This window comes from Thermobia domestica, chromosome 16 (assembly GCF_964235325.1).
Source record: "Thermobia domestica chromosome 16, izTheDome1.hap1.1, whole genome shotgun sequence".
Lineage (NCBI taxonomy): Eukaryota > Metazoa > Arthropoda > Insecta > Zygentoma > Lepismatidae > Thermobia > Thermobia domestica.
In genome coordinates this window covers 87,932,560-87,960,421 of record NC_137469.1, presented here as the reverse complement: position 1 = coordinate 87,960,421, position 27,862 = coordinate 87,932,560, and the positions used below count along the sequence as shown (strand labels likewise).

The 27,862-nt window shown below is 35.5% G+C and overlaps 2 protein-coding genes across 2 annotated transcripts in view; one reads left to right on the top strand and one right to left on the bottom strand.

Annotated features, from left to right (window-relative positions):
- The window catches only part of LOC145672532 (serpin B3-like), a 156,764-nt gene that overhangs the window by 62,554 nt on the left and 66,348 nt on the right, over positions 1 to 27,862 (top strand). The gene's annotated exons all lie outside the window — the stretch shown is intronic.
- LOC145673314 (uncharacterized) lies at positions 7 to 24,799 on the bottom strand. Its single transcript, XM_081742909.1, has 3 exons — positions 24,680 to 24,799; positions 13,633 to 13,791; positions 7 to 5,824 (listed from the first exon to the last, which is right to left on the bottom strand). Exons 1-3 carry the CDS (start codon positions 24,714 to 24,716, stop codon positions 1,911 to 1,913), a joined length of 4,110 nt encoding a protein of 1,369 aa, XP_081599035.1. The 5' UTR covers positions 24,717 to 24,799; the 3' UTR covers positions 7 to 1,910.

Sequence of the window (27,862 nt, the reverse complement as noted above, 5' to 3'; positions counted from 1 at the left end):
TTCCATAAGATTAGATTTTATTGGAGAAACGAAAACTAATAAAATGTATATTTTGTATTTCATAAAAATAGTTTAGTATAAAAGAAAGATTTTACTACATTTCGAAAGACTACTATTTTAGTATCTGAACAGACAGTTCGCATCATGAAAAGTCATATCAGTATTTAACCTATATAAGAAAAATTCAAAGAAGAAAATATATGATTATCTTTTTTATTTTTTATCTGCTATTACCGCAAATGCATTATAATTTCCTTAATATTTATCCATACCTTTTATTACATATTCATACAGTAAAACTATTGCTTCTAAGAACAGATCTTTTTCGTATGGTAGAAATTTACTTTTGCAACGTATCATCAATTCAAACACATATTATGTATTGAAGAAAACCTGCCAGGAGTAATGCATTTAAGAAAAAAAAAAAGACATGAAACTATTATCTGATACTGATATTCAGAGTAAAAGTGTTCGAGATTAGGTTGGAAATTAGACGGGACACCTTCTCGCCGGGTACCGTGTTGGTGGGCTAACTACTAGACAATCCAACAAAGATGCAAACTTCTCTGGGTTCATGTCTACCTATTTTGCCTGGATTTATGTATGCCTTCAGACATTATTGTTTTATTTCTGCTAAAACCATATTTTAAGTAGGAATAAAGATGTGAATGTGCACTTTATTAATCTTTTTCACTTTTTTTTATTTAGTCATTTATTTCTCTTGAATATTGCTTTCGAGAAACTAAGCATTTCAATATTTCTAACTCATTGCATCTAATCGTGAATTTTATCGTTGTATATTGTATCTACCAAATATATCTTACATCTCGACAATTTCTTTTCTCAATAACTTCAAGACGTGTTGACCACTTTGGATTGATTAACCAGTTCAGAAATTATTGGCAGTAAAGCGTGAAGGGAGGTGAGCGACCTGTTGCTAACAATGTATCAATTATTGATCATCAGTGATTTCATCAATATTCAAACCTCCGAGCCTATCCGATATTATCCTAAAGGTAACGCCATTGCTACGTAATCCTTACGCAGACAAGTATAGTAATTAATACACCAACATGATAAGCCGGAAACAAGGGTTCAATCTAGAGCGCAGTCGCAAACTTTTATTATGTTTAAATTTAGCTCGTCTATAACGGAATACATATTTGAATACATAGTTTGTATTCTCACTTCTGAAAGTAATATTAGTCGAAACTCTACATCAAATAACTAAAGCACAAAACTGACGTTAGGTATAAAAAAGCTTCTATCCTGTATAATAGATTAAGAAATACGAAATATCATAAAGAATAAAAATGTTGCACAAAATATACACAGAACAGGCAAAAAGCTACAAAAAATCGTAGAATTTCTTTTACGTACAATCTGTCTAAACTAGATCAAACAAAAATACACATATAAAATAAAGCATTTTCCTTTGATACAACATTAACAACGGTTTAAAAGAAGTTAAAACTAGATCTCTAAGATTAGAAATCCAACTTCAGTTTCTAAACAATTCTTCCCACATTTTCGTGAAAAATACATTTTAACGTCACATACATGCCACGATTTATAACAGTAATTGAAAGCACAGAAACTCTTGTTAGGCCATTTCGATTACATTGCAGTTCAATAGAAATATTCATCTGTTATTCTTTCGCTAGTTACATAATTTGAAAAAGAAATAGCTACTCAGGGAAATCAATACAAAATTACACCGATTATTCATATATATATATATATATTGCTGAGGTCATTTTCATTTTATACAGGGTACACATAACGTATTGTGCTGATTCCAAAGTTAAGGAATTTACTTCTCACCTTAAGGGAGTACACCAATGTATTTTTAAATTAACTGCCCTGCATATGTTACCTGAAACCTGAATATCAATATACCACCGTCTGTTTTAGGTAATAGAATTCTTTGCTTTCTTTAGTTCATTGTAAACAAAATACTTAACATGTTTCCAAGACCTTTTATCAAGAATGCCACCTGCTAAAGATATACATTTTACACAATCAGCTTTTCCAGGGATCTTTTTCAGCAGAAAAAATTTAGACATATGTTCCTTAACAGCATCCTTTTCTTCTTCAGACCATGGGTCTTTCTGATGCAAAGTGTTATGAGCCCTACTATTTTTACCACGTTTCTTCTTCCTTTGTACCTTCTCTTTCTCATTCAGGTCTTCATCTTCTTTGTGGTCAAATCCATTATCACAAAGTATATTATCTGTACCATTTTCAGAAACAGGATAAGTAGTTCGTGATTCAGACTCTTCTTTATCACATTCCATTGAATCTTCTGCATTACTATCATTGCCACTATCCTCTTCTATGGAAAGATTGTCAATGTCGTCCAGTGTTTTCCCATAGTAATTATTCAGATTGCCTTTATCAGCAGCCATAAATAATTTGCTTGTTTTAGCAACTGTTAGAGTGCTATCTGGAAGTCTATAGAATTCTTTATGGACGTCAAGATCATGTCCGAGAAATGATGCAATATTTTGCATTTCACACTTCTTTAAGTTTAAAATTTGTGCTATCGTGGCAATATGTTTACGAAGCTTTGTGGACGTAATAAATTCTGGATGTGCAGCTCCACATTCCTTTGCATACCGATGAAGAACATCCCATCCTCGGTAGCATTCTTCTGAATTATATTGAACTTTCGCAAAAATGTATTTATTACTAGAACACACTCCAACCTTTTCCCTCATTTGCACCAGTAAGTCGATTGCCTCCTTCATTTCTGAGGTCAGTAATATTGGAACTTTTCTCCCTTTCTTTCCTCTTGTGTAAACAAGCGTCAGAGAGTGAAGTAACTGTTTCTCAAAACTTGACAAAAATGCAACCACTTCACTGTTAGTTGTACAGCCATTTTTCTCTTTGTATGTCTTAACTTCTATTCTCTGCGCTTCACCGCTTCTTCTTCTGTTGAAGAGAATAACTGCTGCCAGTGTAGCCTGACAAAGATCTTCCCATGACTTTTTGTCAGGTAGATGTTTTAGTCGTTCTGCTGCTTCTGCTATCTTCTTAGATAAGTGTGTTTTCAGTTTCTTTAGATCTTCTGCTAATGGTAATAATTCTGGTTTATTCCACTTTTGCCTAGCAATGGTTCTAAGTGCATGAGATGAAACTTCATTTGTCCATTCCAAGTTACATAGCTCGAAAAAGTCCTCTGCTTCTTTCCTTAATTCCATGTTCCTCATTTTCAGTGCTTCTCCTTTCAGTATCATCGCACAGCTTTTAAGTGCATGGCCAAGTTTCAAAGCTAGTGAAGGTATCTTGTAACACTCGTCAGTATTACTGTATCCACAAACGGTTTTCACAGCCTGCACAATTTTGGAGAAGTTCTCTACTTTTATGCAATCTTTAAAACTATTAACGTCCTGACTAATTTTTCTCATTTCTAAAAGTAGCCTGCCCAATTCCCTTAATTTCTGGCTTATATATGTATAGAGATGAGTGTCACTGGCATGTTTCTGGCATAACTTAGCTCCATATGTGAGAATAAGATCATCATTCTTCACAGCAAGGGAAATACTGTCACACTTCATTCGTGAAAGAACTTTCTCCTTCAGGTCAATTTTTCGTGGACAGCCAACCAAGAGATCTCCCAAGGCAGTTCTTTTAGAATATTTTTTTCTACTTCCGTTTTTATCCAAACAATTTTTTGAATGTTTCCACATATGGGATCTTTTGAAAAAGCCAAGACAATTTTCACATGCAACATACTGACTGGGAGAGCCTGACCTCTGAGATCGTTTGGTGGGAATAATAACACCAGCTTCTTTCTCTATTGAATTTTGATTGTGTTGAAAGTTGCCAGCATTTCTTAGTTTTATCAAAGCTGTTCTTCTTTCTTGGGAACCCTTCTTTAAAGACAAAACGTCAATTACTTCCCTTTCATTATAATGTTTCCTAAATAAGTGTTTGCTTAGTTTTGAAAACATTTTCGAACAATACAAACAAGAAGCTTTTCTGTCATATATTCTTTTACCTGCCGCATTATTAGATTCAGCTACGTGTACACGCTGTCGATCTTCTTTCAAAATATATTTAAGTGCCGTCTTTCGTAATTCAAAAATTTCAGAATGATTGGAATCGGAGCAACTAGAACATTCTACTATATCACTGTTACTAATAGCTTCACCTGTTCTATTTGTTACGTTATTAGAATTGCCCAATTCAATACTTTCCTTAACAGAGCTCTGAAAAGTTATCTCACTCCAGGGAATTATTGTCCTATCTGATATTGCAACATCTGTTGATTCACTGTTACACGAAACACTTTCTTCACCAGGGTCATAATCCGGATCATCAATATCACTTGCACCTGATATAGCATCGTCTTCAAAACTGCTAATATTCGTTAAAGCGTTGCTTTCTTCACTTTTACAGATGGTTACTTCACTTTCTTCAGAAGAACTATCTGAATATTCTACGAGACGTAAATTGTGTTTTTTGTTTTCGTTATTTTTTGTTGCTTTTCCTGCTTGTTTACACAAAGTAAGTTTTGAATACATATCTTTGTGGTTCGTTTCAGATTCAATATCTGGTAGTACGCTTCTTTTTATCTTCCTTCGAACTGTTTCTAAAGATCCTTCTTCGTTTGTTTCCGATTGAAGCAGTAACTTTTCTTCTGTCATGGAAACGGGAACTGAAAGGATTTCGTTGTGGTTCATTTCAGATTTAACATCTGTTACTAGACTTCTTTGTATTTTCCTTGAAATGCTTTCTGAAGATCCCTCTTCGTTTGTTTCAGGTTCAAGTGGTTCCTCGTTTTCTGTTATGAAAACCAGTTCTGAAGAGATTCCATTGTGGTTAATTTCAGATTGAGCATCTGGTAGAAGGCTTCCTTGTATCTTCCTAAGAGCGGTTTCTGAAGATGCCTTTCCGTCTGTTTTAGGTTCGAGTGGTACCTCATCTTCTGTCATAAACAGTTCTGAAGACATTCTACTGTGGTTAATTTCAGATTTAAAGTTTCCTTGTATTTTCTTTGAAATGACTTCTGGAGATCTCTCTTCGCTTGTTTCAGGTTTAAGTGGTTCCACATTTTCTGTTATGAAAACCAGTTCTGAAGATATTCCATTATGGTTCATTTCAGATAGAGCATCTTGTAGAAGGCTTCCTTGTATCTTCCTAAGATCGGTTACTGAAGATCCTTTTCCGTCTGTTTTAGGTTCAAGCGGTACGTCATTTTCTGTCATAACCAATTCTGAAGAGATTCCACTGTGGCTCATTTCAGATTTAATACCTGATAGTAAGTTTTCTTGAATTTTACTTGGAATGGTTTCTGGACATCCCTCTCCGTTTGTTTCAGGTTCAAGTGGTTCCTCATTCTCTGTTATGAAAACCAGTTCTGAAGAGATACCACGGGGGCTCATTTCAGATTTAACACCTGGTAATAAGATTTCTTGTATTTTCGTTGGAATGGTTTCTGAAGATCCCTCTCCGTTTGTTTGAAGTTCAAGTGGTAACTGTTTTCCCGTCACGAAAACCAGTTCTGAAGAGATTCCACTATGGTTCATTTCAGATTCAACGCCTGGTAGCAGGTTTTCTTGTATTTTCCTTGGAGTGGTTTCTGAAGATCCCTCTTGGTTTGTTTCAGGTTCAGGTGGTACCTCATCTTCTGTCATAACCAGTTCTGAGGAGATTTCACTGTGGTTCATTTCAGGTTGACCATCCGTTAGAAGGCTTCCTTGAATTTTCCTAAGAGCAGTATCTGAAGATCCCTTTCCGTCTGTTTCAGGTTCAAGTGGTATTTCATTTTCTGGCAGAGTAGAGAATGTTTCCATAGCCTTTGAAACGTCGCATTTGCCTAGAAAATAATTTATTGTCTTATTATGAATTCATATATGTTTATAGACATTTTGCAAAACCTAAAATATCTTACCTTGAATTCAATAAATCGAGTTAGATATCTGACAAGGGAAGGATCACTCAGATCACCCCGAAAACCTACTTCAAATTTCGTTCACGTGTAGGTCAGCCACAAAGAAAGTGCCATTCAAAAATAGCTGCCATTATGAAGTGCAAGGCCTTTGAATAGAAGGCTAAAATTTTGATGGATGCGATCTCTTATACAGAGTTTGGCGAAGTTCCAGAACTGCTAAATATCTCGGTTAGAATGAGTTTTTTTTTTTTTAACTTGAAGGTGACAGAAGTTTCAGAATATCAACAGAGCTATTGGGTGGGCTTGCCTATAAAATGTAGGGTCCTATTTGGGCCCCAACTTTCATTTTTGAAATTGAAACCCCCATTTTTATTGCAATTTTATATTTACAAAACAATAAATAAATAAATAAATAAATAAATAAAAATAAAAAAAATAAATAAATAAATAAGAATGTTCTGCTCAAAATTATACGATGTGTCCTGGTCTCTCCAGGGCCGGAAAGTACATTAATAGTGAGAAATGTAAAAGGTTCGGAATGGCTAAAGATTTTACTAAGAATGTGTGTAAAAAACTGAAAGAGCCAGAAGTTGTTTAAAAGAAAGCACTAAACTACCAGGCGGGGGAGGGGGGATCAATTTAAATATACGGAATTCAATCTTGCATTTTTGAAACTGAAACATTAAATATTTTACTGCAGATTCCTCCGTAGCCTTTTCACACTTCTGACCATTAATCTATTTTCCGGTCCTTTACGGTCCAGAACTTACATCCTACAGTTCTAAACAGAAAATATTCTGATTTAGTTTTTTCAGTAAATATAAAATCTGCAATAAAAGGAGGGGATCTAATTTCAAAAGTTGAAGTTGGATCCCATGGGACTCAAACAGGGCCCCACACCTTTTGATCGACTAGTCCGTCCGATAGTTTATTTGATACTCAGCAACTTCTGTCGCTTAGAGATATTTAACAGTTCTGGCACTTTGACAAGAACTGTATAAGAGACGGCGTCAAAATTTTGCCTTTTTATTCAAACGCCTTGCACTTCATAATGGCAGGTAATTTTTTGGTGATACTCTCTTTGTGGCTGACCTACATGTGTACGAATTTGAAGTAAGAATTCGGTGTGATCAGAGTGACCCTTGGGAGATTACATCAGACTCAATTTATACAAAAAGTAAAGAAACATTTTAATTACGCAAATGTTTCTAAAAGTACAATGTGTTTCTTAACCTACTAGTGTCACCCCCCTCCCACCAAAGAAGTGATAAGCACAATTTTCATTGAGGGTCAAGTCACGAAATGGGGTTGCATTAACATTTTTAATTTACCTAACTTTTTCCACATTGAAAGTTGCATACTTCCTGGGTTCAGAATCACTCTTTATGTTATTATTATTATTTGAATCTGGGAGATTAGATTTTAATATGTTGTGTGTGTAATTTTTTGCGTTGTTTGACATTTGTGTTCTTTTAAACAATATTTCACAAACTACTTGACTTTAGAGATCTGAAACAACAATCAGTGTATTCTATACAAAAAACACTACATTTTATGTTCTGCACATATTTTCCCATCTTGTACATTAACAACCCTAAAATTAGTTCCAAGTAAGCATGGTTTTAATTTTCACACCAGTATTTCACTGTGAAGGAACATCAGTTCTAATATTAAGACTCGTGCTTTACTTGGTTCTAAAGAGCTTATGTTTCATTTTTGAAGCCTGATATCCTTTTAATTTATTTTTAAGGGAGGAGACCAGTATAATACCTTCAAAAAATCGATTTTTTTTAGTTGTTTGTTGAAAATCCGATGTAAAAATTAGAAAACCGCCGCCGCTAGAGCTGTTTCCGTTTCCCCAGGCGCGCGCGTGTGCTGCGTTGTTGCGCGTAAAGTATTTTTATTACATACGAGATAGGGATAGTAAAACCCATAAAGTTGTGGTGGAGGACAAACCATATGGAGAAGATTTTCCAGTCAAAAAGAAAGAGTGTGTTGGCCATGTGGGGAAGAGAGTTGGGAGGAGATTGAAAGAGCTAAAAGATAAATAAATAAATAAATAAAAGTCTAGGTGGAAAAGGAAAATTGACTAGTGCAGAAATTGGTAAACTTAGTAGTTAATATAGTAAGGCTGTGAGGACAACAATAACTCAATGGATAAAATGAGAAATGCAATTTGGGCAACATGGCCCTCCCCAGCTAACTATCCTCAACACAATCTCTACCCAATAGGGCCTGGAAGTTGGTGCAGTTGTCAACATCTAAGAGTAACAAAGAACCTTATCAATTTAAAGCAGGATTTCCTCTCCAAGTATCACAGGCCATTAAACCTGTTTATGAAGACCTTACTAAGCTTGAACTTTTGAAGAGGTGTCCTGATGCACTCTCAAAATGCTAATTAAAGGTTTAATCAATTGGTATGGAAAGTGGCCCCCAAAACAAATATAGGAAGCACTTTAATAGTGGAAATTGCTACTAATGTAGCTGTATGTATTTTCAATGAAGGGCACACTACACTTACGTCAATTCTGAATGAATTTTGAGTCTAAGTTATGCAATAGTGCGATTTGGACTGTACTGAAAGAGATTCCGTCAGAATCCAAAAAGCCCCCCCCCCCAAAAAAAAATCTTTGCACGTGTCAAAAGAGTACAGAATTGCTGCCACAAGATCACGGCTGACTTTCCAAGGGGGGACTCTTCAAGAAGTAGACACATTGGCACATTGTTTGGTGCAGGAATGGATTCTGACTGGTGATTGAAAAAAAATGACACAAAAAACTTTAACCTCAAATTTCTCAGAACGCGTTTTTGGTTATGGCAACCAGCCCAAAGCCTAAACAGAGGTTCAGATGATTTTTTTTCTTTCTTTTTGAAATGTTTCACAATAGTGGCTATCGTCCAAACCTCCAACTTTCTTCAAATTAATTCTGACTTGAAAGGAAACAAATCTTTTGCAAGCAAAATTGTGTGGTTATGGGTTGTTCAAGTTGCGCATTTAATTTTATACCTTTCAGCTAAATATTAAAATCAGAATTGAGGTGAGGTCGAGAGGTACATTATTTTCCTTCACTTACCTATTTTTTTCATTCCTTTTAGATCACATGTCTGACCTGTGCCCTGGTTGCAGCAAAGAAGTGCACCCAGTTGCAAACTGTTTTTCTTTATTTTTTGATGATATTATACAGGGTGTTTTTTTTTTTTTTTTTTTACAAAATTCACGGATTTCATTTGGGTCTAGAATTTCTAACTAAAGTCCTATTTTTTACGCAGTTTGTAGTGAATGATATAGGAAGGATGGGAGATTTGTGGAACTATGTTTATTGGTTTAAATTCATCCGGGATAATATCGGCCAACCCTCAAGAAAAACAGCAAATATTCGCCAATGTACCTTACAATTGGAATGAAGTGCGGTGCGTTGTGGAGATTTGAGGTTTCTTCGTTAGATGGCAACCTCGCTAAGGTCAATAAGAAACAGGAAACCGGGCCATTGTATTGGGAATTGTGCTCTACAGTTCTGTGCTACTGTGTGAGTATGATCGAAACACAGTGAGAATAGTGTGCTCTTTGGTGCAACATGAGTTTATCCGTAGAAGCTTTGGAGAACGAAATCTGTTGTTGCTATGCAAAGGGCATTCAGAAACAAATTTGCCTCACGTTCTGCTCCAGACAGCAACATAATATGGTCACTAGTGAATAAATTGGTATAAACAGGATCGCTTCTGAGTGAGACAGGAAGCATCGGACCCCGCAGGCAAATGTTGCGGAAGATATCAGTTATTGACTCCTAAGGTAGCCTAAGAAAACTCTTCGTCGTTTGTCGCAAGAAACCGGCTATAGCTATTCAACATGTCATTTCTGGGAGTTACCACTAACACTTAATTTGGATTCGGCAATTTTGCTTTAAAAATCCAAAACCTCATTCCAATTGTAATATACACTGGCGAAAATTTGCTGTTTTTCTTGAGGCGTGGTCGATATTACTCCGAGTGAGTTTAAACCAGTAAACATAGTGCCATACATCTCCTATCCTTATTTGATCATTTGCCACAAATCACATGAAAATCGGACTTCAGTTAGAAATTCTAGACGCAAATAAAATCCGTGAGTTTTAAAAACTCACCCTGTATACATTTTCCAATGATTTCTTTATGCAAACAAGTAAATAAAGGTTCCTTTTTGATAAGTAAATAAAAAACATGTGATTGTCATTGATCAACAACACACTGGTGATTTTTTAAAAGAGATGCCACTTTGGGTTATGTCATTCTGGTCTCCTCTCTTAAATTCAAAATTAAAAGTCATGTTGTTTTTTCCGAACTTAGGACTTTTGACTTCATGTACCGCAGATCGGGATGATGATAAAAAATCGCAATTTTTTCTGTTTGAACATCCATAGGGGTAAAACAAGTAAGAAAATTACAACACTGATATTCAACCGGTAAGCAAAATATTCGAAATCGAAAGCCAAGTTTTCTCCTAAACTACGATTTTTTGCTAGTTATTTCTCGGATGGGGGCTGCAATAAAAATCAGAAATTTTATTGTTCGAAGATCCATAAGCGTAGATTATCAGGAAAAATTAGAACACGTATATTCAACTGGTAAGCAAGTTATTCAGAATACTAAATGCCGAAACTCTTGTTCAATATTTTGATATAGAAGATGCAGACCACTGTATTGCCAGGATCATATAAATATATCACTGCCAGGAAGCAATATCTGGACCAAAGGATGCACGTGGTCCCCTAAAATGGCGACGTAATCACCGTCAGTAACGTACACGCATGTAAAAAATTATTGTCGCGTGTCTATAAATATGTTGTTGTAGGAATATAATTTGATTACGAATTCGCCCGGTATTTCTGATAATATTAATATGTGTATAATCGGCAAATACATGTATGTGGCAAATTTTATGTCAAAAGAGCAGTAAATAAGAACAATAAAACGAAAACAAAACTTTCTTGTGAATTTAGCAACATTTTGTTTTACTCATTCTAATTTTCGTATCTGTCATTCTTTTCCTATGAAATTTACCACAAATATACATTTCCCGATTATACATATAGTATCAGTATTAAAAGTACCCTGCACAATCATTATCAAATGATATTCTTACAAGAACACAGTTATAAATATGCGACAATCATTTTGGACATGAGTGTACCTGGTAAGCGTCAGTACAAGACCCACTGAATATAGGATATTGTTGCCCACAGCATCACAAAGCCGCTGTATGTTCCACGGTTGCGTGGAGATAATCCGGATCATACTCTTTTATGGACGTCCACCACACATAAACAGATCTCTTGTTATAAATAAGGTAAACGATGATTCATCTGACCATATTACACATTTCCAGTCATCACAAATCCATGTTGCATGTTCGCGGCTCAATTCCCATCATACTAAAACCTTATGGTCTCTTATCAGTGGTTGCTCGTACAACCCGAACCAGCACGTACACCTCATGTGACTTGCGGACTATGATTGCCAATACAGGCTGTAGGAAATGCCGACTGAGTTCGCAGTCACTTGCATCAGTTCATCTGTGTAATACTCTACATAAATTGTTGATAATGTGTGGTTCTACAAATTGAAATTAACAGGTCGGGCTCTGATTCCTTAGACTGGGCTTAGCCTGACCTGGCCATCCTTTGGCTACGGCTTTGATTTACACAGAAAATGTTTTTAGAGGGAGGAGCATGTGTCTAAAGGGAGAATAAATATTTTTAAAATAAGATTAAAAGATTTTGAATGCTATATTATGCAATAAAATTTTTACACGGAATTAAGTGGGCAATCATTTCCATATCCTCTTTGTTCACAGGCTTATAGATGGAAATTCATACACGACTAAATCGTGAACAGAGCTAATGTATTAACATATTCATGAATGAATTCTAGATACCGGTACGCTCATGCAAAAGAAAAGTCGTTAGGAAATATGTCTCTGTATAAAATCACATTCCAGTATGTGACACGAACTTCTCAAAAGTACATCCTGCCATTCAAAAAATAGCACAGCTGCCAAGAACATCCAAAAGCGTTTTCGCAAGTCCCTAGTGAAAATGTTAATGGCAAATCATTAAAAAAAAAAAAAAAAATATATATATATATATATCTCACTTGTATGTAAACGCGAGGAAGAGTCCAGTCAAAATACTCAAATGATAAAGGCTAATAGATACAAAGGTGATATTTGCAATGCAGGTACAGAAGGTTGTTCACTTTATATCCGATCACTTTCGATTCCGTGCTGCCACCTGGCATCGTGCTGGAAATATGGGTCTGCTGGCGGAAGTAGTGTTGTCTTACCTGGTAGGAGTGTTATCAACTGACGACAAAAATTAACCGGTATTGGTAGGATTACGTAATGGCGCTTTTCCATGCTAAAGTTCCGTACGTATGCATTGTGAAACAGTGTCGGAAGAATGGGTTAATACCCGAGATAGCTGCTGCGAAAGCTATTTTGTCCCATTACATAAAACAGGCTCTCCCTTGCGAACATTCACCCACGAAAACCACCAGAAGAAGAGAAAATGAAATGAAATCTGTGAGTTTTACGTCCCACGGTTATGCCGGTTAGGCTAAAGGAGACGGTGATGATGAGTAATGAATGAAATGGTGGAATGAAGAAAGTGGGAGGAAACGGGAGAACCCCGAGAAAACCCACGCACACGGTGTTTGTCCACCACAAAGTTCACTTGGCGGGGGCACACCAGAAGAAGAGGTGCAAGCAAAGTGACATCCATAGTGCTAAGGGGAATCCGTCGATTGGCGTGCCGAAAAACATCCCCCAAATCAACATGATATGAGCCACAAATTTCACCTCGCGCCAACTGTGAACAAAACAATTCACAAGCGCCTTAGTTTGAAGTGTGTGTGGAAGGCCCGTATACACTACCTTCTACCGTGTCATATAGCCGAACGTAAGACGAACTGAGGAAACTATGAAAAATACCTGCTAGGAATGGAAGACTTGTCACAAGAGTGAATCATATGTCCGTATCACTGCTTGTGGTCACACTCGAGCGATCACATGCCGTGACATTGACGGCAAGGGGTGCAGCAACTTTGTTCGTGAGTGCAGGCAAAGTTTTCCTCGTTGCTTTATGATTGTTACGGGATTTGGATATAAGGGTAAGTTGATGATATGCAAGGTGGATTAAAAGTTGAAGGTACATATACTTCAAGAATCTATCGGAGACTGTCACAATTGTATAGAATGAACGCGAACCAGGTGGTGATCCATATGAACAAGGCTTCGAGTAATACCGCTAGAACATCATTACGTTTTCATCACGAAATGGCAGAGGAATTAGGAATCCATGCCACTCAGTTTGAAGACATTCCTGTGAAAAGCACAGATGCCAGTCCAATGGATTTTTGTGCATTTGAACTGTTGAAACCACATCTTCAACATCACCGCCCGCGCATCCTAGATTTTCTATGGAAAGCCCGCAGGGAGAAGTGGGACAGAATTTCCATGTCTGTCCTGCAAAAGAGCTTGCTGCAACAGAAACTACGATTGTCGGGTAGTAGTGCACAATACTAAGAATCCAGAAGAACATGATTGGTGGTGTCGGCGCGGTATCTCTTATGAATATCCGTCAAAAATGGTCGGATATAAAGCGAACAACCTTCTGTATTTTGGAGATGATCTATTGTGATTCCAACGTTATTAAGTAACATTTGACATGATCTTGTGAAAAGCTGTTTAATTTACTTACTTCCAACCAATAATATTGTTGCAGTGTATCTTCTTCCATCTTTCCATCTAACAGATTTTAATTCGCCGGGTATAAATGATTGTAGACATTCGTTTTCTTCATCTATGTGATGAATATGAAGAATTCCATCTTCTACATACCGAACCAACGCCCAACAATCTGGAATAGTAAAGTATCGTACAGAATGTTGTTGAAAGTAAGATTATAAAATAAAAAAAACTCAGTCTAAAGATTTCGGAAATATGAGTAGAAAGGTAAATTGGCTTTGTTGCTGATAGATATTGCTAATCATGGTTGACTCGTTTAAACCGCGTTAATTGTAATTAAGTTTTGCCCTGCAATCAAGTGGTCGTAGCTTCGATTGTCGGTGGAGTCACAAAAGTTTTCACATAACCTTGCTGATACGTAAGAACATTAAGCCTAAAGTTTGTTTAAATGTACTGTTAAATGTTGGGAAAATTTATCGACAGATCTGTAGCTTATCAGTAAGACTTTTTAATTTTGTGGGATGATGTCTACATAATAACATTTTAATCTTAAAAATTACACATGATTATTGTAGTGTAGAGAGTACACTGAATTCAACAAAGAACTTTTTGCGATAACGTGTATTTCAAGTGCATTTCTTATTTTATGAATCCGTTGAGCATGTTCCTTTCCATCGATGTCTACTTTCGGGAAAAGGTTTACTTCCGTAACTCGGTTAAGACCAAACAACTTTACTTCTATCGATATGCAATCTAAATAAAGAAATTATTTAAACGAAAACCGGTTGAAACAAAAAAAAAAGTTTAAACCACAAGACTGCCGTTCCTTGTTTTTAAACATGGTTTCTGTGAAACCTGCTGCTAGAAAAGTATGTCTTTACTAATTACAGATTCGATGCAAATTGACTTTATAGACCTAAATGTGCTTGTTTGAAAACACATTATAAAGATAGGTCCACAAAGCATTCACGAAATACTTTCTTGAAAGGGGAATGCTGAGAAGAAGTGTCTGCATATTTCTTGTTGTTTACTCAAAAAGTGTTTTGCTATTGCCTTAAGATCTTATATAAAATTACCTGCTTTTCACTTTTAATAGTTAAAGATCTTAAAACCCGGAATTTTTCTCCGGGAAAGTAGTTTTCGTTATTATTTTTAAATGTGCAATATTTCGATTTTTTACATCATACTGAACAAGTCATGATGGGCACAATCTTCGGAAAGGCTTCTAATCGGGTGTAGATTTTCAATGATACCTATGTTTTTGCTTATTATTTTGTTAATATGAAGGGAAAACAGGTTAGAGAAGCACATAATCTTAGATATCTGATATTTTGAGAAAATGTTAAAAAATATAATCTTTGTTTTCTCGTAATTTTTATTTTTTAGTTCATCTACTTATTTTTTGAAGAGAAAATATAGTTAAGCTAGCGCAATACAATTTGGAATAGCTTATATTGATTGATCTAACAAATAAATAATTGAATAATACATAATTAATGTTCCTTATAATTCTTGAAAGTATTTTTATTAAACTTTATAACGTTAACTCGTGTGTAATGCAAGTCAGTTATAACACTACGATAAACTCTAAATACCAAACAATATTAAAAATACTTTCCACCTAATAGAGTATTGAACTCACAACCCTCTGGTTTACTATGCGCTATTTCTCAAATGCATTATTTAATTCAAACAAATACAAACGTTTACGAAGACACTTTATACACGGGTACGCGAGAGGAAGTCATCGATGCACAACGTGAGGCGTGTAGTTACTGCCGTTGAAAAAAAAATCTGAACAGATTACGATAAAACAAAAAGATTATATTCTCTAACACTGTTTCAAAATATCAATATAACAAAAATATATAACTGATATTTTGAAACAATGTTGTTTTACCGTAATTTGTTTAGATTTTTTTGTTTTTTATCCACACTCGATATGCTTTAGGAGGGCTCTCTGGAGGTCGTACCAATCATGATCATTTTGCTCAGTATGATATGAAGAATCGAAACATCAGAGATTTAAAAAATAACGGACAAATATTTCAATAAAAAAGTGTGTGATTCTCTGCAACAACTTAATGATTATATATTAGGTAGTCTTGCTATTAAAAAAAAAAAAAAAAACTTGTCCAACCACCTCTCCGAAAAATCCTGCACTCTTATCCACTCAGAATTAAATTAAATATATGAAGATTTTCTCTGATCAATTGAGATCTTTAATTTGAGCCAAAGAAGTACACTTTCCTGAGTGGTTTTCATAATACCTTTCAATACAAGGTGGCTGGCAAAGTTTTTGAACAAAGACTACATGTCTACAAATTTAAAGCTCTCCAGTAATGAAACTAGTGCTGGTAAATTTCTGAAAACTTTAAACCGCATGGAAAACAGTTTTTCCTGTTTTACTTTTTCGATAAAGATCGGATTCTCAGAAAAAATAATGAGAGACAGGCAAAATACTTTTCAGTAGTTCAACGATGATGAATTTTGTATTCGTTCTCAATTGTCGAAGTATTTTCTTTTTGATATTTTATAGTGCTTTGTTGCAGGATTGCTTACAGGGGATTATATAAATAATTTGAATATTTATGTGGATATATGGATATAAACTGTGCTTATATTTCAATTGTTCCTAAAGCAAGAAAGAATGATATTTGTACCAATAAAAATTTGTCATTACTGCAATGGACCGATTAAAGTAGCATATTTGACTAATTCATTATATTATTTTATTAATTGACTTACTTATTTTCTACTGCACGTGAATTGAAGAAATTTAGTTTTTAGTCACCAGCTAGTAGAAATGGACACAGTAGATTAAATTTGCTTCACGTTTAAGGTGATTATAAGATTCGAACTCACTGCAAGACCTCTCTTGAGGTCAATTATATTTTATGGCATGCACTGCTCCATTCGTTCATTTAACAAACCTACTGGCATTTTAAATATTTACAATTTTACTTTATTTGGGTTCAATATGCCCTTGTATATTAAATATTGCAGCAATAAGTGTGAAAAGAAAAATAATAAACCAACGAAGAAAACGGATCAGTTAACTTTGTATACCACAAACTAGAATTGCTCCTATCCTTACATTAAATTTGCTAGCATATTTGTAAGTCTTACAATAAAAACTATTGATTGCTGCTATCGTGCTTTTACCAGTAAGTCATGCAGTAACGACCGTAAGTAATAACTTGATGTATGTAGATTTAAAAAAAAAATGTAAAAACAAATTTTAATTAGAATCGCCGATCCACATTTACTGTATGGATCCACAATTTTGTAAAATTTAGAGATGAAATTTGTAATAATATTTAAACAGACTATTGTGTTACTAATCGAAATATGCTGTTTTCTTATCAGCGAGATACGTAGGTACGTAAAAATACATCAATGAAAGTCGAACCTGTTATGTATGGATTCCCCTATAAGGTATGGGTCGCGGACATAAGCTCACTGCTAATAATATAATTGTATTATAAGATAATTAGTGCAATAAAGAATACAATAATGACTAATTAGAATACAATAACTAATTACATTTATAGGTTAACTAATTTAATTAGAAAGGAAAATAAATCTGAATAAAATAAATAAACAACGGAAAAATCACAAACGGAAAATATGATAAAAATGAAAAACTAGACTTTGAACATTAATATGAAGTAGATTTGAATATTAAAATATAAATTGAAAACAGATTTTTACAAACAAAAGTATACTACTTTCTTTTCCTGAAGAGAGCCCCCTCCCCCTCCCCTGTACTGAAACTTTCGGTGAAAAAAATTTTGCAGCACAGAAATATCGGTAAACAAAATTTTGGTGAAAGAGTATCTTCTTGTTATCTTTTTCACTATGACTGAAAGTATCTGAGATATATTTCATTTTACTTTAAAAAACGTATGATGGGTATGAAGAGGTATTAACATCTAGACTTTAACTAGTAGTAGGCCTAATTCAGTAGAAAATAGAGCTAATAATGCTATATATCAGTTGTAAGATATCAGAATAAAATAATAAGAATGTTGCAGGATTTAATGTGTTAAACGTAGGCAGGCTCTGAGGAATTTTGAGGAACTTTAAAAGAAAATGCTCCGGATATTTAAGTCTTGGCTTTGACTACTAGTAAGCTTAGTTCCTCAATAAAATATGGACAATATGACTAATGTCAAATATGAGTTATCAGATATCAGCATAAAATATTAAGAATGTTGCAGAGTTCAAGTCTTAAGGCTGTCATCATACTTGCAGACCAATATTCATCAAATGAATCTCTTTCTTGTTTACTGACAAGTGAGAACAAAACAACAACTTATGAACCAAGAAAAGCTTAGTGTTAATAAATAAGAAAGAGGTTTGTTTGAGCGTTGGTCTGCAAGCACGACGGCAGTACTAAGAAGCAAGGCTTAACCCTACATCTGAGTATGATGATTTCGTAAAAAAAAAAAAAAAGTCAAAGCAGAATTACCAATTTTGTTAGTAAGCAAATTCTGATAGGTAAGTATTTATTCCTAATCATGAAATTACTTTAATGCAGTGATGAATTGTCCGTCCTATAAGAAAAATTTGGTTCCAAAATTTCCAGGGCCAAAATTAGGCGTACTGCCACCCATGCTTCACACATTAAACATGCAACATCTGATATCTGATAACTGGTATACGACATTAGTAGCTCTACTTTCTAGTATTATTAGGCCTATTTGTAATTGTAATCAAGGCGATTTTAATATCCAGGGCATATATTGCAAGTTCCTCAAGGTCTGCCCACATTCAGGGTTGGGTAATTACGCGTAAAAAAAGGTACGTAAAAAATTAGAAACAAGTCTACAAATTAAAAGAAAACGTTCTACGCACTGAGCTTTAAATAATTCTTCCTAAAATTGTATGGAATCTAGCTGGATTTTGCAAAACTTAATCCGTAAGCATAAAGTGGGAATTTTGTATTGGCTTTGTAAAGTAGCATTGTATAATACGGTTTGCATGCGTGACTGTTCAAAACCCATTTCATCATGTTTCATGTTTTAAACCCTCTGTAATCGAGAAGTTTTATGCCAGAGAAGCCATGGAAGAAACTATTGTGCAATATAACAACAATGGTAAGCCTTCATGGTCTCCATTTGTGACGACTATCTGCAATGTCTGAGAAAAGAACCACGAACAAGTAGAGGAGTTTCTGTTGGAAAACCTCGACCCTTCAGGAATAACTAGCTACCAGCAATATCGGGGAAATGTGGAAATTTTGAAGAACTTATGAAGAAGGAAATTACAACACCACGCACATTCTGGTCTTTCGCTACTCGGCAACATAAGGAGTTGTCGGAATTTGCAATGAAGTTACTGAACATCCATGCATCTTCAGCGCAAATTGAAAGACTTTTTCTCAAATTGGTCCTTTGTCCATAACGTCACAAGAAACCGGCTCAGCTTCGAACGTTCGAAGAAACTACTTCAAATATACTACACCCTCAAATTACAAGACCACTCAAGTTATGAATATTAGTGTGATTAAGAGTATTGTGTTCGAATCGTACTAAACTATAATGGAAATGGCATGTAACTTTTTCTTAGAATTAAAATTATGGATAAGTTTTAAATGAAATGATATACGCAGTTTTATTGGAACCAAGTGAAATATATTCAGTATTCGAACTAGGAAGAAAGACAAATGGTTTCTTTCCACACACACACACACACACACACACAAAACGAAGAAACAAGTAGTTCAATATTCTGTTGAGTATTTTCTTCAGTTTTGTCGACTTATTATAAGCATGAAAAATGTCTACATTAAATGTTCAAATGATAGTCAAGTGCTAAAGGAAGTAATATATTTAGTGTTGTTGGAATTGGAAGAAAAGAGCAAAATAAATTAATTCATTCCGAAAAATTTAGTACAATGTTCTGTTGGGTGCTTTTATATTTTTTCAGTTGTGTGTGTTTAAAATGAGAATCTAATAACTTTTACATCGAAAATTCAATATGTCCCAGTGCTAAGTGAAGTGGTATATATAGTATCGTTGAGACGTGGAAGAAAAACAAATCAGTTTATTCTAAAATTTCATTATTTCAATATTCTGATCAGTATTTTTCGTATCAGTTATGTGTGTGTGTGTGTGTTAGTGTGTAATATGAAAGTGAAATGAGCCTAACAGTCAATCTCTTTTTCTTTTCTAATAGAAGTTTCAAAATATACTGAAATGTTTCGAGTTTTATATTAAAAGCTGCAAAGGTATTACAATGAATTGTTATAATCAAAAGGTTACTTGATACTTTCAAACATCCGACCCAACACATATTTTTAATGTGTGTGTTTATATGTTGGGTGGTTGTGCTTGGGTGTGCGCTAATAGGTGCAAAGTATTAATGGGCCGGCGAGGGGCTATTCAAAATTATCTTTTATTACTATGATTTGACATGAAATCATTACTTTTAAATATAATGTTTAGAAGATAATAATGTTTTAATATTTAAGTAAGAAAACTAAGCTTACAATATAACCGATTTTTCAAAATGATCTTAGTTTTAATGAAAGAAATATAGTTTTCTACGTCTGCGTAAAAAACTGTTTTTCTACATGACGTATATTACTAGTAAATTACGCGTAATTTACGTAAAATACGTAACAAGTAAATTACCTTGCCAACCCTGCCCACATTTAATGCAATACAACTCCGCAACGTTCTTATTATTTTTTATACCTGATAAGTAATATAAAATAGTAGCTCCATTTTCTGCTTAGGAAGTAGCCAAACTCCAAATTTCAATATTCGGTGAATTTTATTAGAAGTCCCTCAAGGGCGCTTATGTCCGACACCCATATGGTAGCTAGTAACGGTATGTGAAGTGAAGACAAGTATCTGAAGTTAACGTGCTAACTCATAACGCGCAGCTATACAAATGTCTGAGAATTAAGAGATCCACATAATTGTGAAATTTACGTTAGTAATTTGTGATGTTACTTTGGACATTTGTGCTGAATTGCCGGTTCAAACGAAAATAAAAAAGTAACACGTGTCCTTAGATTATATTAGATAATATTATATTAGGTTAGTTTAGGTTGAGTTACAAATAAACTACCTTGAAAACAGGCGTGTAAACTGTTACAACTTGGAATAACCTATGGCGTCCGGATATATGGCATAAAAACTATATTGCAAGAAACATACACCAACCGGTGCTACTAAAAAGCACAAATGCTATCTCAGCGAGTCAGGGCAAGGTGAAGCTGGTGAAGCCGCACAATAGCGTGGGGGTGCGCTCGAAGGGAGCAAGTACGTCAGCGACGGCAAGTACGCGCGTAAGCTAGGGTAGTAGAAACAGGAGGGTTTTAATAATGATACGAGTTCCAATAGCACTTGTCATAGTTTCATACTAGTAACCATCTACTTGTAAACATAAAATACACCTTCTGCACTGTGTGTATTGTAGTGGTTATAGATTAGGTTGGTTAAGTTACATTAGTTTAGGTTATAATTTGATAAAACTCAAACAAAAGTGTCAGAACTTTGACACATACGAGGTATTTCTACACTGCTTTTCCGCCACTAAATCATAACAGACAACAAGTGTAACTCTCCGCCAAATAGTCCCTTCCGCCTCCATATTCAACGCCGCTTAAATAAAAAATAACCAATAACTACAGACACTTTCTTAACTTCAACCATTCCCATCACCTGACTTTCACTCATTCTTCATCAGAAATCAAAACAAATCCATCCCGTAAATTTCCTAAAACTGTCCCGGCAGTACTGCACTTAACCCTTAATTTGGAACACAAATATAGAACCAATGAAAACATCGAGATATTACCTATAACGTCTTTAGTACCGTACAAATACATTATTCAACATGTAAGGCAAGTAATTCGATGCCATATATACTGTTTGCACTATCCTCGTTTATTGTATACCCATCTTTGCTGACGCACACCCTCGCTACCGAGCCTACCCTAACTCGGTTAGATACCATTCATGTTTTTTAGTGAGCATGTAGCACAAATTGGTTAGTGTCTTTTGCACAATAGATCTAACATACACTGAAGATCCCCAGAAATGAATGCACAAAGTCATGCAAGTCTGGATGTGAAGAACGATTATTAAGATACAAAAAGTCGACTTAGTTGAAAATGAAGTAGGCTACATATGCAAGGATTTCGTGAATGGATCCGAACATAAATCTGCATCTCAACGCCAATTTTTAACATTATAGAAATCCGACAGTGAATTACTAAAATAAATTTTGCTTAATTAAAAGGGTCATATATACATACACCAATTCTACTTTCTGGAATGAAGCATAAGCAACTGGCGACATAAATGTTCTTAAAATGTTGCTATTTTTCAGCGGATTTGGCGCAGTGATGCAAAGACAAAGTCAAAATTTGAGTTTTAAAAAGTTGGCCAAACAGAGTCGTGGGGAGGTGGATTTCTTGATGAAGTAATAGTTAAATGAAGTGTCATGGTGAGATACTGCAACATGATGAGCTAACTTAACCTAACCTTACTCACTCTACCCTATATTTCAAAATAATGGCTAAATATTGGATGTAAGATAACCTGACGTAACAACCTAACTTACCCTACCCTACATTTGAAGCGCTTACCTCTGGTGTGTGGAGCCCCTGGTTCGATAGCTGGCCACGTAAATTTGTTTTGGACAAAATGGTGTACGTGGGTTTTCTCAGGGTAATATCGTTTCCTCCCACATTCTTATTCCACCAATTCTCCCATCATCATTCACTTGCCTCAATCATCGTCTCCCTTAACCTAAAATGCATAATAGTGAGAAGTTATACTTAAATATTTCATTTCATTTTTCTATCCTACATTTGAAAATAATGGTTATACATTTAGCTAATATAACCTAACTCACTCCACCCTACCCTACATTTGAAAATAATGGCAAAGCATTGAGCTAGCGTAATCGAACTTAACTTACACTACTGTATCCTACAGTACCCCAATATGCTCTCTACTCATCCCTATCCTACTCAAATACTTGATTCCAAAAACCGAACGTTGGATTTAAGAAAATATGGTATTTGTGTGGAGCTAAGCGTAGTTTGTAGACAAATATTATTTAAGAAAAAGGGACTACCCACCTTTACTTGAAAACGTTGCTTAACAGGCGGATAAAAAAGTGTGATCTGTTAGAACAGAGCCATTTTTTTTATTTTTGCCCTTTAATATTTGGACCCCAGTTATCTATATTTGATTTGGTTTGGAGTTAAGTTTCCCTTTCAGCAGCGAGGCTATATGAGACGCTGTTCAACAGTTTAACGTAAGATCAGAACTACATGAGCTCCCGCCGTCGGATCTCCCACGCCATCCCACTAATACAAAAATCACTCCTATACAGTGATTCTTTTTTATAAGTAGGATGGGGTGGGAGATCATGTAATTAGGATCCTACGTTAAGCTGTATAAGAGCTTTTTCAGTCCTTGATATGGCTTTGTTTCTGTTCAAGGATAAGTTTGTTCACCAGCATTCAACTTCGCCTGCTTTCTTCCCATATCAAGTATGAACAGTTACCATATGCTACGCAAATAAGTTTTCAGTTTGTTACTGCACTGTTTTAGCAAATCAAACATATGATATTGCATGACGTCATGTAAACGCCTTTATTTTATACAGCTTCCGATTATTCTTAGATAAGTTAACTTCTACGAAACATAGTCCCTAAAGGAAGAAACGGGATTAAGCCTTTCTGTAAACCAAAATAATCGAAGTAGTTTCAACAACTAGTTTGAAACTGCAAAACTTGTGTAAGATTTTAAAAAAAAAATCCTTATTTTTCCCGTGTGAAGAACAGGCATTCTACAAGTTATTTTATAATTTGAATTAGATGCAGGGGTAAAAATAAGGGGAAGCGCGGTGGTTCAGTGGTAGAGCGTTCACCTCCGATGCTTGGGGTCCCTGATTCGATCCCAGCTCGCGCCGTGTGGACAAACACCGTGCTGATGGGTTTTCTAGGGGTTCTTCCGTTTCCTCCCACTTTCTTCATTCCACCATTTTCATTCACATCTCATCATCACCATCTCCTTTAGCCTAACTGGCATACGCGTGGGACGTAAAACTCAAAGATTTCATTTCATTTAAATAATAATCCAGAGTTATTTCGAACAGGAACGTAGGGATCGATTTGTACGTATTTTTGTGAATTGCTAACAATATCATGTAGTCATTAAATAAAAACTAGCCTCAGAGTTCTTTAAAATACTGTATTTTGACATATCAAGGCTTTTAAGAACATTTTAAATTGAAGTAAATATACAAGTACGAGCAGTTTGGTAAGGAGTAATTTCCTCACTCAGGCTCCTACACTTTCCCCTGAGTCACAGACGAAGCATATTCTCTTCCAAGCATAGGCCTACCAACTTGAAATGGAAAATTACTAATAGTACATGAGCTCTAAAGACACTAAATGACAGTCCTTGCAGATAAATTTTTATGGCAGTGATTGTGTTGGGCCCCAACAGCTTCATCTATACCACATTATGTACGTTTATAAGGCATTAACTGAAGTTTTTAGCCGTGTTTCTAACTGTACCCTCAACTCCACATATTACCTAATATTCATAATGCTATCCTGTGAAAATATTTTGCAAGGGAAGAAAGATATTTGATGTTTGATTTTCGAATGGTGTCTCAAAACGAAAAATGCATGCAAGAGCACCATATGTGTAACTAGAACTAGTAGGCTCTATTGTCGAAAGACTATATTTATCTGAATCGAAATGCATAATTTCAATGCAATTTCCCCTTATTAAAAAAAAAGAAAAAAAACTAACACGCTGTAACAGCTCATTTGGTGCTAAGGGAAGTAAATATTTCATGAATGTATTTGTGTGGTCCTAACATAGAACAACACGCACATTTCTTCCGTAAATTTTACAAATTTATGTTGTCCTAAAATAACTGTTATGGCTCCACTAAAACAAATAATGTTTATTAAAGTAATGCAAATGTCGTCTTACCATTATTATAGTGTGCACCGAAAATGGAAAGTTGCACTTATATATAATTAAAATACCTTAAAACAGTAATGTACTTACCTTCTTTAATACGAGATTTTTTTCTTGTGAATACCATCGTTAATCTTCAGATCACACAATGTTGTTTCAAACGAACAACCCTTGATACTTGAAGAGTTGGTAACATTGCACGAATATGCACCAACGCGAAAATCATCATACACACGTTCGAGAGCGGGAAGTCACTTACACACGGAATCGATTATGCTGCCACCTGTTGACGAAAATTAGAACTATTTTACACACATTGTGTAAAGTTTACGGGTATAGAACCCTCTACTTGGGGAACGTTGGGGAACTTTTTAGGAGTCGGTAAAAAAAAAAATTAAAGCATATTTTGGCCCTCCTGAAACGGTTAAAGCTATTTTTCCTTCCGGGGAATCGGCCTTGTTCCCCGCATGAAAAAGCTGTTCCCCAGTCGCAAGGTGTGTATTCTTGAAAAGTACCTCGCTCACTCATTTTCGTCAACGCACACACACACACACACACACACACACATATATATATATATATATATATATATATATATATATAGATATATATATACAGAGAGAGAGAGAGATTGAGCTCTCCCTTGTGGTGATCTAGTGGTTATACCCATTTTCCTTTATAACGTTTATCCATCTGCAAAATATTCTGGTGAAAGCGCTCACCCTGTGTATTGCTTATAGCAGCTAATTTTTCAAGTTTGAAAAATTCATTTGTAAAATGGGTAAAAGAATGGAAAACAGAAACACATTAACCGACACTGGGAGGAAGTAGACATCTATTTGAGGGTATGCTTATCATAGCCACCATCTTGAAGTCGGCGATCTTTAAAAAAAAGGGGGAAGGGAATCGTGTAATATATCAAATTGGACTAGAATTTTGCGAGAAATACAACTATAAAGTCTATGTTTCCATAAGTTCATGTTTGTAAGACATAATGAAATGCACATTGAATTCGTTGGTTCGAAGATTCCTTAACAGCTGTATATTTCTGAAAAGAATTCAAGTCAGGAAAATCTAATTTGCGCTATTGAAAACATCGATTTATGAAAGGTATAATCAGCTTGAAATCGTTATCGACTACAGAAAAAATGAAATGGTGGTGAGACGATTACAAACTTTAAAGAACTAATGGAAGATGGATGACATATTTTTCATTGGATTATTCGAGTTAGAAGACAAACCTTCATAAGCAACTACCCACTCAGTACGCACTAGTATACATTCGGTTTTCGTATCTTGATTTTTTAAAAATGTGTCCACGGGATTCTTCGCAGGAGAGGGCAAAGTTTGTCCCTTGGTTTTGTATTTTTAATATAGCTGTATGATAAGAGAAATGATATGCAAAGAAATCGCACAGAGGCTGATTTATTTGATACCATCTTGGTATTCGCGGTAGTATCGCATGACATAATCAGTAAGAACGTAAGAAACATTTACTTAGTGGATGTTCAAAATAAAAGAGGGTGTGCACCCAGAATAATGATATGCATTTTTACACAAACTCAAACAAAACAATATTTTTTACGCCCAGGGGTGTGTGTAAGAAAATTTTGGGAAGTGTTAGGGGTGTTGGTGGTGTGCAGAATACTCTTGGACGTATCTATTTTTACAACAGAAATTGTAAACGCAAAAAAGGAGAACAAAAATAAGTAAAATAAAAAATAAAGAAGCTACTGCAGCATTAAATTCAGAAAATATTTGCTTATGCCCGGAAACTAAATACAAACTGTTCATTTATTTGTTGGGGAGAGGTCATACCCTCTCTTGTGGAGTCCATGGATGTAACTGTATTGCAATACGTTGCTGTGTGTACTTGACAACCGAGAGTAGCAGATCCATCTTAACGGTACCATAGCCACTTGACCGAGATCCCCACAAGCATTAGAGGCCCCGAGAACAGAATGGCATGTATTAATTACACGTATTAGGAACAAAATTGTCATAGGAATCACAATACACCTGTTTGCTCTGGGCCCTAATATGCTGTTAAAACGGCACTGGAGAGTAGATTAGACTGGAGAGTAGAGTAGACGGCACTAGCGCGGGGCCCCCTTAGGCGCGGGACCCGATTGGGAGCAATCGGTCCAATCGGCTAAGGTCGGCCCTGATACCAACTTAAGTTCTAAGGAAGATGATGATCAGGATACAGATAAGTTTGAAACAGTTGCAGGAAACAATGAGCCTGAGCTATTTTCACAGTCAGAACTTAATGATTTAGCTAGGAATTTCAGTCCTAAAAAGGAATGCAGAGTATTGGGTTCTCGACTGAAGGAAAAATCTTATGGCACCAGATACTTTTCTTCTTGGTTTAGAAACAGAGAAAGAGGTCTTATTCCTTAGTTTAGTGAAGAAGAAAACTTAATATGTTGTTGCAAGTCGCTGAATTGATGGAGAAGTTGAATATACCATATGATATTAAGGACTGGAGACTGTTCATCGAATCTTCGGAAAGAATAATTAGTTTCTAAAAGAAAGTTGCGAAAATGTATCAGGAATCCTCACAAAACTTAAGTACAGGGAACATGGCTGGACAATATACCGTGATTTAAAGTTATTCCCATGATTCTAGGGCAACAGGCAGGTTATACCAAATATCCTCTACGAATGGGATATCCTCTGCTCATCATTGGACTGAAAAAGTTTGGCCACCTCGAACATCCCTACAGATAGGTTAAAATATAATACGGGAAGCTTAGTTAATCCTAGTAGAGTCCTGCTCCCGCCACTTCATATTAAACTTGGTGTCACGAAACAGTTCGTAGAACTCTGTGAAAAAAGGAGGAATGTTTTCGATACTTGACTGAGAAGTTTCCAGGGCATTCAGAATCTAAATTGAAAGAGGGTGTGTTTTGCCACGATACTTCAGGCTGTCTCGTCTCGTCTCGTGAAAAGCATGTCTCGTCTCGAAAAAATGCGCTCGTCCCGTCTCGTGTCTCGTCTCGAGAGGTTCTGTCCCGTCTTGTCTCGTCTCGTTTTGTCTCGTCTTGTCTCGTAAAAAATATAGCAGCATACCATGGGAACGAAAGTAAAATGTAGCAGGCTGCACCATGCTAATCAAGATACAACTAAGTTACAAGCATTACCCAGAACACACAAGACAAGAAATGTCACGGTAGCTACACCGTGAAGTCTTCACCTCTGGTGCATGTGGTAGTCGGTTCGATCTCGGTTAGTGCCATGTGAGCTTTGTGGTGGACAAACATCGAATGTGTG